This window comes from Sarcophilus harrisii, chromosome 1 (genome assembly GCF_902635505.1).
Source record: "Sarcophilus harrisii chromosome 1, mSarHar1.11, whole genome shotgun sequence".
In the NCBI taxonomy this organism is placed as follows: Eukaryota; Metazoa; Chordata; class Mammalia; order Dasyuromorphia; family Dasyuridae; genus Sarcophilus; species Sarcophilus harrisii.
The window spans coordinates 713,866,570-713,885,496 of record NC_045426.1 but is presented as its reverse complement, the minus strand read 5'-3'; the positions used below and the strand labels follow the sequence as shown (position 1 = coordinate 713,885,496).

At 46.9% G+C, this 18,927-nt stretch overlaps 1 protein-coding gene across 1 annotated transcript; it reads left to right on the top strand.

Moving 5' to 3' along the window:
- The first annotated feature begins 563 nt into the window (after nt 1-563).
- Nucleotides 564-1,847, top strand: LOC100929474 (glyceraldehyde-3-phosphate dehydrogenase). Its single transcript, XM_031949066.1, has one exon. The coding sequence runs from the start codon at nt 641-643 to the stop codon at nt 1,640-1,642; it is 1,002 nt and encodes a 333-aa protein (XP_031804926.1). The 5' UTR covers nt 564-640; the 3' UTR covers nt 1,643-1,847.
- The last annotated feature ends 17,080 nt before the right edge of the window (nt 1,848-18,927 follow it).

Sequence of the window (18,927 nt, the reverse complement as noted above, 5' to 3'; positions counted from 1 at the left end):
AATTGACTCCTCCTCCGAGAGTGGGATTGTGGGAACTGTGACTTGTGAATCTCCTCCACTGAATCCTGACTTGTGAATAGAAGCCTTGGAATATAATGGGAGGGAGAAATAAGGTACTGTGATGGAAGGTGGGAAAAGAATACTTAGATCTGAACATCACTGGTATATATGGAAACCGTAGAGAGAGACCCCATTTCCCTGAAGAAATAAGGGGATTCTTTATGGAGGTCATTATTGTCTATGGAAACTGAGGAGGTTTTGATATCTGGGTATTTGGTAAGGAGGTCCTTTCAAGAGGAGGAAATCACACATATAAATTCAAATAAGTGTGAGAAGAGAAGGTGTCACATATCCAGGCCACCAATATTTTACTCAGATCCTATCTAATATCTCCTAGAAAAATGAATTCCTGGTTCGGCTTTTCTCTCTCCTCGCTTTTTCCTTTTCTCTCAGGGATTGAGAAAAGAAGTCAGTTCCAAGAATTTGATTTAGTACCAGATCTTCAACCAGGAGCCCAGTAGCAAAGAACTCATACCTATATTATTCTAGACAATGTTTAAAAATAGACCAAACCAGCTCTCAGCTCCTCTCCCGAGCTCGCTGCCAGGATCCGCTGCTTTGGTAACATCCCTGAAACAAGATGGTGAAGGTCGGAGTCAATGGATTTGGCCGTATCGGACGCCTGGTGACCCGTGCCGCCTTCAACTCAGGCGCAGTAGAAATTGTGGCCATCAATGACCCCTTCATTGACCTCAACTACATGGTTTATATGTTTCAATATGATTCCACCCATGGCAAGTTCAAGGGCACTGTCAAGGCTGAGAACGGAAAGCTGGTGATCAATGGGAAGGCCATTACCATCTTCCAGGAGCGGGATCCCACCAACATTAAATGGGGAGATGCTGGAGCCGAATACGTGGTTGAGTCCACTGGCGTGTTTACCACCATGGAGAAGGCTGGGGCTCACTTGAAGGGTGGAGCTAAGCGAGTCATCATCTCTGCCCCTTCCGCTGATGCCCCGATGTTTGTGATGGGGGTGAACCATGAGAAATATGACAATTCCCTTAAGATTGTCAGCAATGCCTCCTGCACTACCAACTGCTTGGCTCCCTTGGCCAAGGTCATTCACGACAACTTTGGCATTGTGGAAGGACTCATGACCACAGTTCATGCCATCACTGCTACTCAGAAGACAGTCGACGGCCCCTCTGGCAAGCTGTGGCGTGATGGGCGTGGTGCTGCCCAGAACATCATCCCTGCTTCCACCGGTGCTGCTAAGGCCGTAGGCAAGGTCATACCTGAGCTGAACGGAAAACTCACAGGCATGGCTTTCCGCGTTCCTACTCCCAACGTGTCTGTTGTGGATCTGACCTGCCGCCTGGAGAAACCCGCCAAATATGATGACATCAAGAAAGTGGTGAAGCAAGCAGCAGATGGACCCATGAAGGGCATCTTGGGCTACACAGAGGACCAGGTTGTATCCTGTGACTTCAACAGCAACACCCACTCTTCCACCTTTGATGCTGGCGCTGGCATTGCCCTCAATGACCATTTTGTCAAGCTCATTTCTTGGTATGACAACGAGTATGGTTACAGCAACCGTGTAGTGGACCTCATGGTCTACATGGCCTCCAAGGAGTAAAGTGGGAAGCCATGGATCTTCATCCCCAGCCAAAAAAAGTTATTCCACCACTGGGGAGCCCACATCCCTAATGTATGTTCCTATATTGGGGTTCTCGAGTCCCATTCACATCATTGTCCCAAAGCTACCCCTGTAGTAGGGGAGAGAACTTAGTGTCCTATATTGTGTACCATCAATAAAGTCACCGTATTAAGTGAAAAAAAAATAAAAATAAAAATAGACCAAACCTTGTACATTATTCCCAATGGTGACTACTTCTCAGACACTCAGAGCTTTGTTTTAAGGTATGGACAAGGTTAGTATGACATTATACTCACTTATATTCAATTTATCATCAGTACTGACAACATAGAGTCCTTGCCTTCTCCATGGGATGCAGTTATTAAGTTGAAATCAAATAATTCATAAAATTTAGAACAGGAATCTGAACAGGATTTGTATTTATGTTTCACTAATGGGTGGTGAAATTTCTTTTCCCTCTGTCTTCCCACTTTTCCTAGATGCTGAACAACAAATAGACTAAAAAGAAGCATTCTAAAGCATTAAAAGTATAACCAATAATTCATATCATCTAATGCCCTTTTTTCTTAGACAAAAACATACACAGTTGTAATAAAATATTTATAATTTATAGATATTGAGCCATAGAGAATTTTTATCTGTAAGTACAAAGAAAAGTACAAATGAAAAAAAAAAATCCAGAGGGATTAAATAATGACATAAGGCTACAACAAGGTTCAGAAAAGAATTCTTATCTGCCTAAGAACCATTCAGTGAAACTCATGGTGTGTCTTCAACAAGGAGAAGACAGAGTAAATAGCTGATCAGCTTCTCCTCTGATGTGATAGAAGAAATTTTCGAGAAATCAGTGGAGGAGTCTGAATTTGTTTTGCTACGGCGCAGACTTACAAAAGGTTATATATGAGTGTTGCATGGCTGTATACTGAGATCCTGCCACGTAAAGGAGGGTTTTGTAGAGAGAATTGATCGTGATAATGCATAAAACGAAAACCTATGCAGCAGCACAAAGGATAGGATTCCTTGTCAAAAAATCAGAAAGTAAACACACGCACCTGTCCTGGGGTTCATCCAGTTAAGGAAGAGTTAGCTTGAGAAATTAAAAGCAGCCCCTCTCACACCACCTCAAGAAAATAGAATTCTCCAGACATCACTGAGAGGGAACAGGCATTTCATAAATCCCTTTGCGAGTCTGAGAACTTGCTGGCCGCCATCCTGCACAATTCTGTCTTTCCCAAATAAAGGCAAATTTCCCAGCCCTCAGTTTCAGGCTCCATCAGCCCTAACGTACTCAGTACCTTTGAGATTCCCTAAGCTAGAACATGCTGACTTTCATGACAACATTTCTTCATCCAAAATGAAGAGAAAATAATGATAAATTCACTTATCCATAAGAAGGAGTAAACATAAGTTCATATTTCCCACTCATAAATGAGGTGGGAGGAGTAGAATCATCCCTAACCTTAAATTTCCTGAAGAAGGGCTCCCATGGCTTCCTACCAAGGGCTGCTCTCTGGTTGTCAGACAGGCAAAGCTGAGGAGGAGACGCAGCTTCCCTTTCTGGGCACGGGGCAGTTTCCCCTGGCTCAGGATCTGTACACTCAGCAATGACTCTGTCCTAGGATAGAAAGGCAGGGGCCAAGCACTTTTGCTGCCTCAGGCCATTAACCCTTCACTATTTACATGAAGTCAGGATGGCCGGGAAGGGAGGGAGATAAAAGACTGAGCCTAGTAGGGAGGGAGGAGTCGGGGCTTGGCCTGTTTGATGGGGAATGGGAAGGGAAAGGAGGGGAGGGGGGTTTTCTCTCTTCAGCTCTGATGTTAAGGAGACAGAATGAAAGCTGCCCTTCTGGGCAGCCCAGAAGATACAGACAGTAAGAGGCAGGGAGAGGGGAGAGCACCCCGACTCAGACTGAACAATGAGGACTTTTCTGCATCCTCCCAGTGGGAATAAGCACAGGCACATAGAGAGACACTTACTCAGAATTCCTACAAGCCTTGTAAGGAGGACTTTGAAACTGTTCTGCTCCTGTTATGTTGCTCACTTCAGGTGAGAATAGGGGGATAAAGAAGCCAATCTCCACATCTGCACGCATGTAACGTATGGGTTGAAGGTCTTCGTAGCAAATCTGCCCAGAACCTGGAAGCTGCAGCAGCAGAGACATAGCAAGGGAAAGAACGAGGTGAGAAATGCTTCTCACAATACAGGGCCACATTGCCCTGAACAGTAACCAGAGCTTTAACTCTGAGGAAGTGGAGCGACTGCTCATGCTAAAGCTAAGTCAGCTGCTTGAGTCAGGGACTGAGGAGGAACTTTTCAGCTCCAGACATGACCTGTCCATGTACAGAAGCCCAGGCTCTGATCTCCAGGTCACACTGAAGGAAACAGTGGGGAATTAGGCAGGTCTATGTGCTAGACAAGGACAATGGTGCAATATTAGTGACTATTATATACTTTCTCTCTGTCTCCCGATACATTTATTTTTAGACAATTATTGGGTCCATTCCTCTTATTCCATTTTCCACAGAGAAGTCTCAGTCTCAGAAGAATTCCGGGGACCACACTGCCTGCGGCATCTCCAGCTGCGTCCCTGCGTCCAGGGGAAACCATAAGTGCACAATTATATTTTGTCCTCTCTTTCCCTTGTTCCAAGTCAGGCTACGTCCCAGATGTGCCTTTTTAAGAAAATAGTTTAGTGACCTGACTTCAGCCAATCACCTGTGATGTAGAAACCTCATGAAATATTCTATTGTAGGTCACAACATTTATTAAATCCTTCAGAGATGAGAATTTCCATGAAAAACTGTAAAATTGTAGCTTTGCTGCTCATCCAGGTCCCTGCACCAGGGTCCACAGGAGCCAGGTCTCATGCTCAGGGCACAGTGTCATCCATTGTGAAGAGTCATTATTGAAAGTCCAGAGCTCACAGTTTTCCTCTGCTTGTGGGTCTCACTCTTTGTGGAGGATTAGAACATCCATCGGTTAGAGGTGAAAGGAACCTCAGAGCTTCCTTAGTCTAGTATATTGATGACAGATTTCCACTCTCCAACAATTAGATTGTTAAGAGACAGGTCAATTCTCCAAGAGCCTCCACATCTGTGGATCATAACATCTGAAGATGTTACAAGGGAGCCTTTGTTGACACAGGTATTGTGGACTGAGAATGAGGTAAATTGGAGGCAAAGGGAAGAGGAGAGAGGTCAGAGAACAGCAACTAACTCTCAATCTCCTTGTATCATCCTATCACAAGAGGAGATCCATTCTGGGTTGGATCTCCAGCAGCCACTGTCAGATGGCTCCCGTATATTCCAATACTAGATTAAAGACACCTGCAGGCTCATAATATTATCCACCTGAAAAGGTTGAAATCACAGGATCTACAGATACACTTTGCACTTTGGGCGATGGGAGCAATGACTTCTGAAGTCCCAGAGACATTTGGAGGAAATCATTCTGAAACCTCTACTTTACAGATGAGAAATGACTCCCAGGAGATTAGAATGACTTGTCTGCCTTTACACAATATGGAGCAGAACAATCCTGAGATTTTACCCAGAAGGTAATTCCCTTCCTACCTCAACCACTGACCTTAGACAAGTTCCCAGGGGAAGTCCTGGCAGTCAGAAACCCTTTGGCCTAGAGCTTATGGCTCCCCACTTCAGCCCTCCAGTCTGAGGGAGAGGCACCGAGTGACTGAGATGGGGCCCCATTGCTCAGTGATTCCTGTTCAAGAGGCAGTTTAATCCTGGGGGAAGGGATGCTGCTCCTGGCAGTGAAAACCAGTCAGAGCTGTGGGAGAAAAATGAAGAGAATCAAATACAAAATACTTAGGTATATATGCCTTTGCCTACTTGATCCCAGACCATCTTTCCAATCTGATTACCTACAAGAAGGCAAAGGATCCTATAGCCAGAATTGGAGGGACCTCAGAGACCTTGTGATTCCAATTTGGTCCCTTCCTTCTCTAGGTCTAGGAAATGGGTCTGGCAAGGTTCAGGCATTTTAGTCGTATCTTTTTTTTTTTTTTTGAGGTTTTCCTAGAGGGCTTTGCAGCTCCCCCTCCAACTCCTTTGATTGATGAATTAACTGAAGCAAATAAGGTGAAGGACTTGCCTTGGGTTACGAAGTGATTCCTGTAAGGGCCTGAGGCCAGATTTGAATTTACCTTCTGTCCCCTAACTGTCCCTGTCCAATCTGAGACCCTTCCAATGGAAGATCCACTCAGGATCTCTGTAAGTTCCTGGCTTCCACTTCATGGCACAGGAGCCCCACGTCCCTTCTTCTCCTCTATATTCCTATATTGAAATCTCTGGAGCCTTAACACCCAACATGGTCCAACAGGATTAGTTCCAGTGGCCAAACAGCCCATAGTCACCTGTAAGTACGGGAAGTTCCTCCCACAAATGTCTCTACATCTAGAATGCTACAGACCCAGATGTATCTTGAGGGAACTTGCCCCTCCAAATGGGGAGATCAGGCTTCTCTCACAGGCTTATTGTTCCCACTTTGGAGGAAATCTCTGGAGAAAATAACATTAAAACAAAGCTTCATTATGACTCCTGTACAGGGTCTTCTCAAAATGCTCCTCACAAAGGATATTGGTGGATTGGTGAGGCTTCAGTTACACACACACACACACACACACACACACACACACACACAAACACACACACACTCACACACAAGCACCCAAACATTTCCTGGGACATTTTGTGAATAAAGTAACTATGATAAAGACCAGTGGTTTTTAACGACTTTGTTTCCAGGTGGATTGATCTGGGATCCTGCTGGGAGCCCTTTGGGCAGGGAGACTTCAGGCAGGCCCCCCCCCCCCCCGGCAGAGAACTCCTGGAATTCCACAGACTTTGTTCCCTTTTACTCTGACCCTCCTCAGGACCCCCTTTTATCTGGGGATGTTGGGATAAATTTCTGGGAAAGACAAAGTGTGACTCAACCTTCGGGTTCTGAGGGGACCATGGCAGCCCATCCAAAACACTGAGGAGACGACGGCCATTCTGGTTAGAAAAGGGCACACATGACCCCCAGGGGGACGGGCAACAGGGCGGTTGTTCCTTTCCTTCCCCACAGAGAAGGCCCAACAGGCAAGGACTCAGACCCAGGCATCTGTGATGCATCTAATAAGGGCCCATCCTCCTTCTTGGAAGGAAACAACTTGGCAGAACTGCAAAGCAGACATTTCCATTGTCCCAGAGACCTGCCCAGTGATGGGAGGTGTAGCTCTCCAGGTCAGCCAAAGAAAGCTATGGACTCAGCTTTAGTCTTCAGCTCCTAGATGGTTCAGAATGATCAGAATTGACATCCCAGAACCCTTGTGCATCAAAGAAATCACCTCCTACTGAGAGTTGTCACCTGGCTCTAAATTACTCTTGACCCACAAAAGTGGAAACGTCCTTTTCCCCTCAGGATTTTGATCACTGAAACTTTTTTTTATTTTTGCAAAGTTAACTTTTTTTTTTTTTACTAAAATTTGTGTAGATCGGGAGAAGGGTGGGCAGCAATGGCTCAAGTGTTCATTAGCTTGAATAAAATGACTTGTGTCATTTTTTAAGTGTGAGAGTCCTAATAAGAGTTGTGTGGAAACAAGAAATAGTGTGTGTATGTATTTTGAAACACTTCAGAAAAATTCAGAAAAGAGCCTCACAGTCTTGTTTATTTAATGTTCAGGTTAAAAAATGCTTTGCAAACATCCCCTGCTGTTTTCCTTCAGTAGGATCACTGATAGGGAATAATATGGCCTGGAATAAGGCTTGCCTAGGCAGGTACACGTTCCCATGATTCCTTCTTGTAGTTACAACTTCTACTGAAGTGGGAGAGAGGTAAGAAATTTCTTCCCCACCATCCAAATCACCCTTATTGGGAAGGAAGTGTGGAAGAGAGTTCCTCTGAGAGAAAGGACCTCAAAGAGAGAGCTCCTTGCCATAGGTGAGGGAGAGAAGATATTCCTAGACAAAAGTCCCTCCCCACTCCAGCACAGGAGCCATTTAGATATGATCCACCCCAGCCCAAATACCAGGACAAAGCAAGAATTTCTGTATCCTCCCAGCAAGGTGAACATTCTTCAGCAAAGAGCCAAAATGTTTGTCCTGTTTTGTGGGTGAGCCGGGTGACAAGGGGTTTCCTACATTAACCCTCCCAGAGTCTGAAGTGAATGTCCCTGGTCTTTCTTCCACTAAGTAATTTTGGCCAGATTTTAGGTTAAGGAGAATGTGCCGGGACTAGGCTAAGCCATGGGGCATTCAAGAAGCAGAAATATAGTCCCTACTCTCAAGGAACTTAATTCAGTGAAACAGACTCCCTGCAAACAATTGTTTAAGCAAAATAGAGACAAGAAAAATTGGAGATCCATGACAGAGAGAGCCGTAGACTGAGGGAGAATTTGGAAAACCCTCTTGTAAAAGTGGGGCTGTGGAAGTTGTGTTTCCACTTGGAAATATTTTGCATAAAATAAATGACATAAACCAGAAGAGAAGGGAACACGTGGAGCTGCAGCCACAAGGGGCCCAAGGAGGGACTGTACAAATCACCCCTGGACACCGTCACTTTGAGACCATCTCCTTTCACATTCAATAAAGACAACCCACAACCATATATTGCAAACTTTGATGGCAAAAGTTTGGTTCCCCCCGGCCACTGGCTCAGCTTCCCCTGCAGTGACTGTGGGGGGAAGCAGTCCTTGGATCAGGCCCCCTTCATCATTGTAACAGCAACCACTTAGCACCTGCCATTCCAGATGAGGGAGCCACAGAGCTTTGGGGACGGTGACGCCCCCGAGCCGCCCTATATGGAAACATCCCTGGCCACTGCTTTTGGGACGTTGCCTCCCAAGCGATCACGGCTCCTAAAGCAGAAGGAAACTGGGAGTTCTCAGGACTGACCGTATCCGAACCCCAGATCCCTGCATGGATGGGAATAATATGCAAGGACAGGCCCCATTGCCCCTGCTTTGCCAGGGCTCCCTAAGCCCCTTTCGTGGCCTTGAGGCTCAATCCCCTCCCTGGGCCTTCTTTCCCATTAGAGCCAGAGACCAGGAGCTCACAGACCCTGCTGTGGCCTTTGGTTCATACATTGATCCCACAGAGGGAGTTCTCAGCACAGGCTCCTTTGATCACCATCATTTGCCCCCAGGGGGATCCCAGTTGATCCCTGTGACTGGCTGAGATCCCTGACCTCCCTGGGCCTCTTCTGGAGCAGGAGGGGTGGGACTCAGGCCCTCTGAGGGCTCCTGGCTCCAGGTCCAGGATCTGGTGCAGCCTCAGACAGAACAGGGGGGGCCTGTGGGAGGGGCCCAGGGCTCCCCATGGTCCTGCCCAAGTCTATTGCTCCTCTGACCCCTGAGCTAGGAAGGGAGAGAGCCAAGCTAAGGGGAGGACAAGGGCTGAGTCAGGAGCTCCAGGGACACCTGGCCTGAACAAAGGGGCAGCTCAGTGGGGCAGAACATGGAGCTCAGGCCTGGAGACAGGGAACTGAGTCCTACTGCAGCCTTAGGCACCTGCTGCCTATGGGACCCTGGGAAACCCCTCCGATTGCCTCAGTTTGCCCTGATGTAAATGGGGTAATAATAGCACCCTAACTCCTGAGGGTGCAGGGAAGATCAATGGGATAATCGAAAGTCCTTAGCCCAGGGCCTGGCTCATAGGATGTGCTCCATCACAGTAGTTATTAGTATTAGTCGTAAATGAGTTAATATCTGTAAATGGCTCAGCCCAGTTCCTGGCACATAGTGGGCACTTTATCCATGGCAGTGACTATTGCAGCACAGGAGAGCAGGCCTGAAGTGCCAGGATGTTCCCACACACTGTGTTTCCAAGGATCTGGGGTCTCCCTGCAACATGGGTTTATTCTAGCAGCTCACCGGCCCTGGGGCCTCCTCATGCTGGGACATTCCTTCTGTGTATCCCTCCAAAGCTGGAGAGGCCTTTGATCCCCCTCATGCATTTATTAGACACTGAGTAAGAGTGACAGCCCCATCCTCTGGGTTACATTCCTCTGGGGAGATGTAACATGCCCAGAACTAAAGGAAGAAGGGGCAGCGGGTGGGCAGTGGGGAGAGCTCCCGGCCCTGGAGTCAGGGAAACATCTTTCTGAGATCAAATGCAGTCTCAGACATTTTATCTGAGTGATCTTGGCTGTCACTGTTTGCCCCAGTCCCTCTTGTATAAAATGAGCTAGAGAAGGAATGACGACAAAATACTCCAGTGTTACTGCCAAGAAAATCCCAAATGGGGCCAGAAAGAGTAGGACGTGATTGAAAATGGCTGAACAAGAAAAGCAAAATAAAGCCAAAGGAAAATTGAAGAACTAAGGGAAGGGGGATGGAAGAAGATTAGTTAAGCCCCTACTGTGGCCAGGACCTTGTATATTCAGGACAGAGAACACACCTGGGGAGCAGAGGAGTCTCCTGAAGCCGTGGCACCTGAGCTGCCTCCGGTAAAGAAACAAAATGCACGTAAGAAATATGACACCCAGATCTAAAATTATATTATAAAGCAGCAGTCACCAAAACATCTGGTATTGGCTAAAAATAGATTAGTTGATGAAACTGGTTAGGGCCAAAGGACAAAACAGTCAATAACTTAATATTGGTGTTTGACAAACCCAAAGACTGACTCCAGCTTTTGGGATAAGAACCATGTTTGACAAAAAATTGTAAAATTGGAAATTAATGGCAGAAACTAGGCATTGATCCAATTAACACCCACACCAAGATAAGGCAAAATGGGTTCATGACCTAGGCATAAAGAATGAATTTAAAATAAATTGAGGAACATGATATTTTTCCCTCAGACCGGGAAGGGAAGGAATGAGCAAAGAAGAACTAGAGATCACTACTGACCACAAATTAGAAAATTTTATTATTTCAAGTAGAAAAAGTTTTGACAAACAAAACTAATGCAACAAGATTAGAAGGAAAAACTGGGAAACATTTTGCAGTCAAAGGTTCTGATAAACCCTATTTTAAAAAATTTGAGAATTGACTCAATTTATAAAAAATTCAAGCCATTCTCCAATTGATAAAGGCAAAGGATAGAACAGACAATTTCAGATGAAGAAATTGGCATATCTAACTTTGAAAAGATGCCCAAGTCATTATTAATCGAGAAATGCAAATTAAAAACCTAGATACTATACACACCCAGACTGGCTAGAATGACAGGGAAAGATTGGGAATGTTGAAGGGATGGGAAAAACGGGACACTAACATTGTTGGTGGGTTGTGAACGAATCCAACCATTCGGAGAGCAACGGAATTATACCCAAAAGTTATCAAACTGTATCTTTGATCCAGCAGTGTTTCTACCATAAATTTAAAAAGATAGTAAAGAAAGAAAGGGGAAGTATGTATGTACCAAAATGCTGTGGCGGCCCTGTTTGTAGTGGTAGCTGAAAATGAATGGAGCCCATCAATTGGAGAATGGGTTTAAATTTGATAATGAATGTTGTGGAATATTATTATTCTGTAAGAAATGACCAACAGGATGATTTCAAAAGGCCTGGAGAGACTTACACGAACTGGATGCTGAGGAAAAGAGGACCAGGAGATCAAATATCAACAACAAGACTTATATGATGATCAATTCTGATGGACGTGGCCCTCTTCAGCAAGGAGATGAACCAACTCAGTCCAGGAGCAGGAATGAACTGAACCAGCTACACCCCAGCGAAAGAACTCTGGAGAGATATGAACCAATCAAATTCCCAATCCCTATATTTTTGCTCACCGGGATTTTTGATTTCTTCAAATTTAATTGTACAATATTTTGGAGTCCAACTTTTCTACAGCAAAATAATGGTTTGACATTTGTACTTATTTTGTTTTAATTTTATCAAATATTTAATATATTTTATCCTTCATCTAGAGGAGGGGGGGAAAGAGGGAAAATTAGAACAAAAGGTTTGGAATTTCAATGCTATAAAATTAGCCATGCATATAACTTGTAAATAAAAAGTATTAAAATAAAACAATATGTACAAGCCCATTTATATAAGTACATACACATACAGGTGCACATATATGCACAAGGGGATTTTCCTCACCTTAAAAGTCCAAATGCCAGTTGCTATTGTTGTTGTTGTAAATTATTCTCATCATCCCCTCACCAAAGGGGAAGGAGGCTTCTGGGATGGAGCAGCCAGGATGGGGAGAACATGGTGGCCCCACAGGACCTGGGGCTCAGACAATGCCTGAGGGATCTATTTGGCTGAAGCTGGGAAGGGAAGAACCCCAGAAAATGGATCTGGTTAAGCCCCCAAAAGTGGGGCCAGGGAGCCCTGGGGTCCTTCTTTAGTTCCAGGACAAAGAGCTCCACTGAAGGCCCAGGGCATTTTGGGTGCCCCACATCCCCCTACTACATGTCCCTCAGGGGACCTGCTTCCTTTACCAATGAGAAGCCTTCCCTGGCCCTGGGCTCCACAGGGAGGGGGACTGGCCCGTCCTCTGCACAATGAGTTAGGAAGCCTGAGATCCAAATCCTGACTCATCTTTGGATAAATTGTGGGACCCCGGGCCCCAGTTTCCCTGGCTATGACATGATGCACTTGGACGTCCTGTCTCCCTGGTCCCTTCTGGCTTTCCATGGAGGCCCTTACTAACCCTCCCTCCCTCCTCCTGCCTCCCTCCCCCACTTTTCCTGGAATGCTTTCATACCAAGAGCACTGGATAATCCTTGGCTCCTGTGTGACCTTGACAAGCACCTTCCCTGTTTTGAGCCTCAGCTCCCTCAGGAGCCCCCTGGCCCTCCACATCTCCCCTTTTCTGTTCACTTGCTCCTTTGCCTTCTTCCCTCCCTCCCTAAACAGGTCTAACTGAATCCCTCAGGATGTTGGCCCATCCAGGCCATGAGGACGCCTTCCAGCCCAGACAGGGCACAGGCAGGACCTCAGTTTGCCTTTAAGGCCTCTGGGAAGGGGAAGCAGCAGGCCCGTGTGCCCTGTCTCTGGCCTAGGCTGGCTCATGTCCTGGGGATGCTCTGCCCCTCCCGGGCGACCAGGGCCACGTTTCTCTTTTAGGGATGGGTCATTTGCAGACCGGTTGGGGTCAGCAGCTGACCTGGGGCTGGACTCCGCCCCAGGGGCCCCAGAAAGCCCAGGCCTGACCCCCTCACTGCCCCATCTCCGGCCCCATGGATTCCCCAAAGCTCCCATGACGGGCTGGACAAACAGCCCCTCCAACAGCCTGGGGAGAAGCTCTTCCCAAAGCAGGGAAAAATTTCTTGTCCAGACTGAAGGTAGAGAAAAGCCCCTGGCAGGGGAGGGGGGGGACAGGGAGCAGGGAGGCTCCCGGGGGCCTCGAGCTCCCACCCTGAGCCCAAACTGCTCTTTCATGTTTTTCTTAGTTAAAGGACGCACAGCTGAGCCTCCCACCAGGGACCCCAAAGGGAACCCAGGGAAGCTCCTGCTCAGGGTCCCAGTTCATGATGGGGGATGTGGGAGCTTCCACCCCCTCCTGGGTCCCAGCAGCTCCCAGGCCCACAATAGGGGGTCCTGTCCCTCTGTCCTGTCACCTCGGGGGCCTGCTCTGGTGCTCTGTGCCCAGAGGGGCTGGCTGAGATTTCCAGCTGTGCAGCTTTGTCCAGAAAGTCCCTTCAGCCCCCACCCCCCCCAGCTGGGGCCTATCCCCTGGACAGTTGTCAGTTCCGGCCCAGTTGCCAGCAAGGCCTGGCTCCTCCTTGTTCCCTCCCCTTCTCCTATCCCCTCACCCCAAACCCCCATCACTTTACACATCCATTGGCCTTTCCTTGGGGACCAAGTGCTTGCCCTTCATTTCCCTCCCGGGCTCTGGCAGGGTCAGACTCCCCGGGGCCCCCAGGCCTCCAGACCCCCAGACCGGGGCTCCTTTTTCTAGGTTCTCTGTCCCAGGCCTCATGAGGGGAAGTAGCCCCTGGGAGGGAGGTCCCAGCCATCCCAGGAAAGGTCGGCCCTCTGGTCCTTACAGGGCCTCAAACACATCCAGCTGAAGCAGCCAGAGCCCCGAGGGGGAGCAGGGGGTGCAGCAAGTGCCAGGGAAAGCCCCAGCAGCCCCATGATCCCCTTCTATTCCCAGGCTAGGCTAGACACGTGCCAGGACCTGACATCTTTACACTGAGCACAGACATCTTTACAACAGCCGAGCTTCCAGGGGAAGTGACCTGGGCCCAGAAGGCCTGGGGACACTGGGGCAGGGCCCTGGCCCAGCTCCTGAGCAGGGTCCCTGACACTCAGCCCTCAGTCCTTGCAGGGGTTCGGCCTCAGGAGCAAAAGTGCTTTGTTGGTGGCCATGGCAGGAGCAGGAGGGTTCCCAGGCACCTTGGGCCTTCTCTGAGCTTCAGGGGCCCCACCATCCCCCCACCTAGAGCTGCCCTTAGAGCCCTGAGGGGAAAAGCAGTAGGGGCTTCTGGGAAAGTGATCCTAGAGCAGGATGTGGGGCCCCCAGTGAGGCAGCCCACAACTCTAAATTGCAAACCTTGATGGTATGAGCTTGGTTTCCCCAGTCCACTGGCTCCACTTCCATCTCAGGCCCCCAGACATTCTTGAGGGGGGCAAACCTTCCATCAGGAGCCTACTCATCAATACTGACAACACTAACTGTGGTGTTCTTTTTCCAAAACACAGCCAGGTGATAAAAGTTCAGATCTTTTATTGTTTTCTTCAATATAGCCCGGTTAGCTCAGGCCTATCTCTCTGCCTGGCTCCAAGAGATCCTGCAGCTTTGTCCTTGGCTTCTGCCTCTGCTTTCTTCAGCTTCCAGCCAGCACCAAGTTGGAAGATGCAATGAATCTCTTTTGCCTCAAAGACAGCATTTGTCGGCTTCCTCCCAGAGTGCTCCTCTCCAACCCCACTCAATGTTCCCAAGAAACTCTCACGAGTGGCTCACTGGAGCTGTATTTATGCTACTTCTCCGAGAGTGGGATTGTGGGATATCTCCCAGCATGCTCTCTGGCCCTAAGAGCTTCAATGGGAGGTGTGAATTCAGATATCTCTTTCTAAACCCTGAAATGTCTCAAACATGTGAACTCCAATGAGTACATAAATATTTCTTGCTTCTATGAGCTCTCTAAAGATGTGAACACAAGCATCGTTTCTATCATTTGTACTTAGTACCTTGTTTCAAGTTCTGGCCCAAAATATCTCCTTCTAAGATCAAATCAATCATTGAACCATGCCAAATTAGGTAATTATTGTCTCTGTCAACTCTAATAGCTTAACACTTTGTAAAGATTCCAACAACTAACCACTCAGCAATTGCCATCTACGATCAGGGAGCCCCAGAGCTTTGGTGATGGCAATGCCCCCGAGCCCTGGTCCTGCTTCCTGGAGCCGTCCTACAAGGATACCTCCCTGGCCACTGCTTTCAGGGTGTTGCCTCCTCAGTGATCACAGCTCCTAAACACAGAAGATAGTTGTGGTCCCCCAAGTCTTTAGCACTGTCAACATCTGAAACACAGATGATTTTATTAGTGTAAATCATGTAAAAGAATAGGCAATATTGCCACCTGCTTTGCCAGAGCATCCTTAAGGACCTTTTCATAGGACATGAGGCTAAACTCCCTCTCTGGGTCTCTTTGTCATTAGAATCTGTAAACTGGTGCTCACAAACCTCTGCTTTGCCCCTTGGCTGAGCACAATGATTCATACAGAGGAAATACCACATGTTCCTTTGATCAACCATTATTTACCCTTAGGCTGAAGCCCAAGTGGTTATTGTAATTGGCTGAGATCCTTGTTCTCCCTGGGCCTCTTCTGGAACAGATTCAATGGCCTGTGCATTCTCCCTGGCTCCGGGTCCATCATCTGGTAAAACCTCAGCAGCTTAACAGGGTGTACAAGTAGGAGGGGCACAGGTTCTTGAAGATCCAGCCCAATTCTATTATTCTCTGATGACTGAGATGGAAAGGGAGTGTGCCACATTTAAAGAGGAGGGGGAAGGGATAAGTCGGGAGTCCCAGGGAAATCTGGCCTGAAGAAAGGGACAGGTAAGTGAGGCAGCAGACAGAGGGCCTGCCTGGAGCCAGGAAGAACTAAGTTCAAATGTAGCCTTAGACACTTCCTAGATATCTGATCCTAAGAAATCACTGGGTTTCTCCTCTGTTTCTTCTAATGTAAAAAGGAATAATAATAACACCTCATTCCCAGGGGTAATCTCAAATAAGAATATTGTTAAGCTGTCAGTACAGTGCCTGGCTCACAGGATGTGCTCTATACATATTATTATTATTAAATGAGACGGTTTTTGTAAAGCACAGTGCCTGGCACAGAATGGGATCTATATACATGGTTCTATTATTATAGCATGGGGGGAGCAAGCCTGAGGTGGCTGGACCTTCCCTGCGCACTTGAGTTTCTAAGGATTTCGGATCTCACTGAGATGCGTGTTCATTCTAGCAGTTCACCAGCCATGGAGGCTTCCTCATCCTGTTACATTCCTTGTTCTGTCTCCCCAAAAGGCTGGAGAGGCCTTCGGTTCAACCCATCAAGCATTTATTAAACCCTTACAAAAAGGAGACAATCCCTGTTCTCTGGGAGTTTACATTCTCCTGAGTGAAATATAACATGTGCACAACTAAAGAAAGAACAGGGTAGTTGGGGAATGCATGGTTAGAGCCCTGGCCCTAGAGCCAGGCGTCCAGACTCCATCTTTCACCAGCCATGAGGCAGCCCTCCTGCTTCCTTCACTCCTCCACTAAGACCAAGGACTTGGGCTGATCCCGAGTTTCTCATAGGAATTGTGTTTTTTTTTTTTTTTCCGGAAGTATATCTCATTAATCTCAAGGGAAATGATGCTATTCCATGATGTATTCAACAGTGAATTCCAGTATTAGATGTGAATGTCAGAGATCTAAGGAAACATTACAATGAGATTCCCCTGTTCCTGAAGAAATAAGGAAGGGCTTCCTGGAGGGCATCATGGCCCATGAAAACTGAAGGGATTCTGATGTGTGGGTATTTGGCAAAGGTCATTCTAAGAGGAGGAACTTATACACACCATTGCACAGAAGTGTGGGAATAGGAGGTGCCAACTATTTAGGCCACCCATATTTTATGCAGGTCCTATCTAATGTCTCCCATGAAAAATGAGTTCCTATTTCAGCTTTTCTCTCTGACGAAGGGACCCCGAAACTCTCTGAAATTCTCCTTGAATCCTGCTCTGTGAGACCCACCCCAAGGAACCAAGATAAAGTGGTTTATCTTGGTGGGACTATGTGAGGATCGCATATTTTAAAATCAGCAGGAGTACGGAGTTCAGGTTAGGGGAAAATCGTCAGTCTTTATTCTCAGTGAAAAAGGATCCGAGGGAAGAGAATCGGCGATAGCAATGTGTACAGCTGAGTCAAGAAGCTAGCTAGACCCGCCGCAGCCACACGACCAGCAGCTAGGAGAATGGAACCCAGGCCCAATCTCTCCCAGCTTCTCTTCCTGTTCCTCTCTGTCTCCCCCCACCAAAATCGTCATTTCCTGTACAACACATCAGGATTTGCATGGAGAGTGGGCAGGGACCATTCTTTATCCAATCATGTACATTAATAGAGTATAGCCCAATTACTATTTAGCCTCAAGTACTTGGGACCTCAATGAATTAACTCAAACCTCAGCCCATTACAGGACTATTTGAAGTATTCACTTCAAAGATTTTCTACCCCTATTGTTGGCTCAAAACCACTCCCAGTATATGGCCTCACCTAGGCCTGGGGGCAGTGACAGCATTGAGGGATTGAATCTTCTGTCTCAGATTTCCTTATAAAAACTGCAATTTGGGGCTCAATCCTCACAGAGGAGCTAATATGTCATGCTAAGTAATTCTCTCTCTGCCTGGCCTAGCAGACTCTGCCCCCTGGCATCTTCTCCTTCAGTGTTACCCTCTCTCTTTATCCTCACCTATTTCCCTAATGAGACTTTATATCTCTCTGTTGGGATGTTGCCATTAAGGAATTCAGCCTTTCTATTCATGAATACCAAAGGTTGACTTCCCGATGCCAATAATCAACTTCTTTTTATCAGTCTAGCTTTTCAGGTTTGTAAATTCCTTTACGAAGGACCTCTGAGCCTCCAGAAGGGGTTTCCCCAAACTCCCTAAGCATGCACTGAATCCCAAGGGGGATTCAGGGAGCCAGACTTCTTTATTTGATTCCCCAAACCTAGAACCTGTCACTAACCTTATCATCTAAACTCCCTGACCACCAGGAACCCTAATCTCATTTTGGTTCCCTGAATTAAACCTCTTCATCTCTGCTCACTTTTTCCTTTTGTCATAGGGCCTAGAAAGAGAATTCATATCAAAGATAGTGACTTAATATTAGCTCTTCAACAGGGAGTCCAGTAGCAAAGGAAAAAAATACCTATATTATTCTGGGTAATGTTTTAAGATAGAGTAAACCTAATACATTTTCCCAGTGATTACCCCCTCTCAGACATTCTAGGCCGATTTTAGCGGAGCGTGAATTTAAGATTGTTGTAGGCCTTCAAAACCCTCAGGAATCATTGGATTCTCTGAGACATGATAAGACTCTTGTAGGACTTCAAAACTCTCAGGAATCATTGGATTCCCTGACATGTGAAGCAAGGACAATAGATTGGTTTTGGACTATCTCTTGGCTGCCGAAGAAGGCGTATGTGCGACTGCTGTTTACATACCCTCCTTCTAGGACTTCTGGAAATCTTTTACAACACCATGTTGATTCATATTGTTTGTTATGTCACCACTTGCATGTACAATTCATGTTTGTTGCACCACATTGATCCTGCACTGGTTGTAGGGAGAGTCATCACTAATAGCCTGTTCATTATTGCTGTGTGCTTGTGTAATACCTCCCATGCTGATGGGTTTGTGCATAATGAGACCCTTCAGCCCATAAATCCGCTCGCAACCCCCACTTCCCTTTGGTGCTTTTTCATCTCCATTCCTGAGATGTCAGGGGGAGCGTGATCACCTCCTTTTCTGTGTTTTCACTTCCTTTCTTGAGAAATCAGGGAGGGTGTGATCACCTCATTTTGGGGGCTCCCATCTCCCTGAGAAGTCAGGGATGGCATGACCACCTGTGTTCAAAAACAAAAGAAAGTGGAAGATGTAGAGGGCTGAAACTCTTGAGTTGATGCACTGAGGTCAGGACAGCCAAGTACTTGAGGCTAACTACCAATTGGACAATACTCTATGGGCATAAGCTTGGAAAATGGTCCTTCCCACTATCCTGTGCTGGCTTGATGATTGGTGTATATAGAGAATTGTAGGAGGACTAGGGTGTGGAATAAGATGAGCCAGAGTCACTTTGGCTGT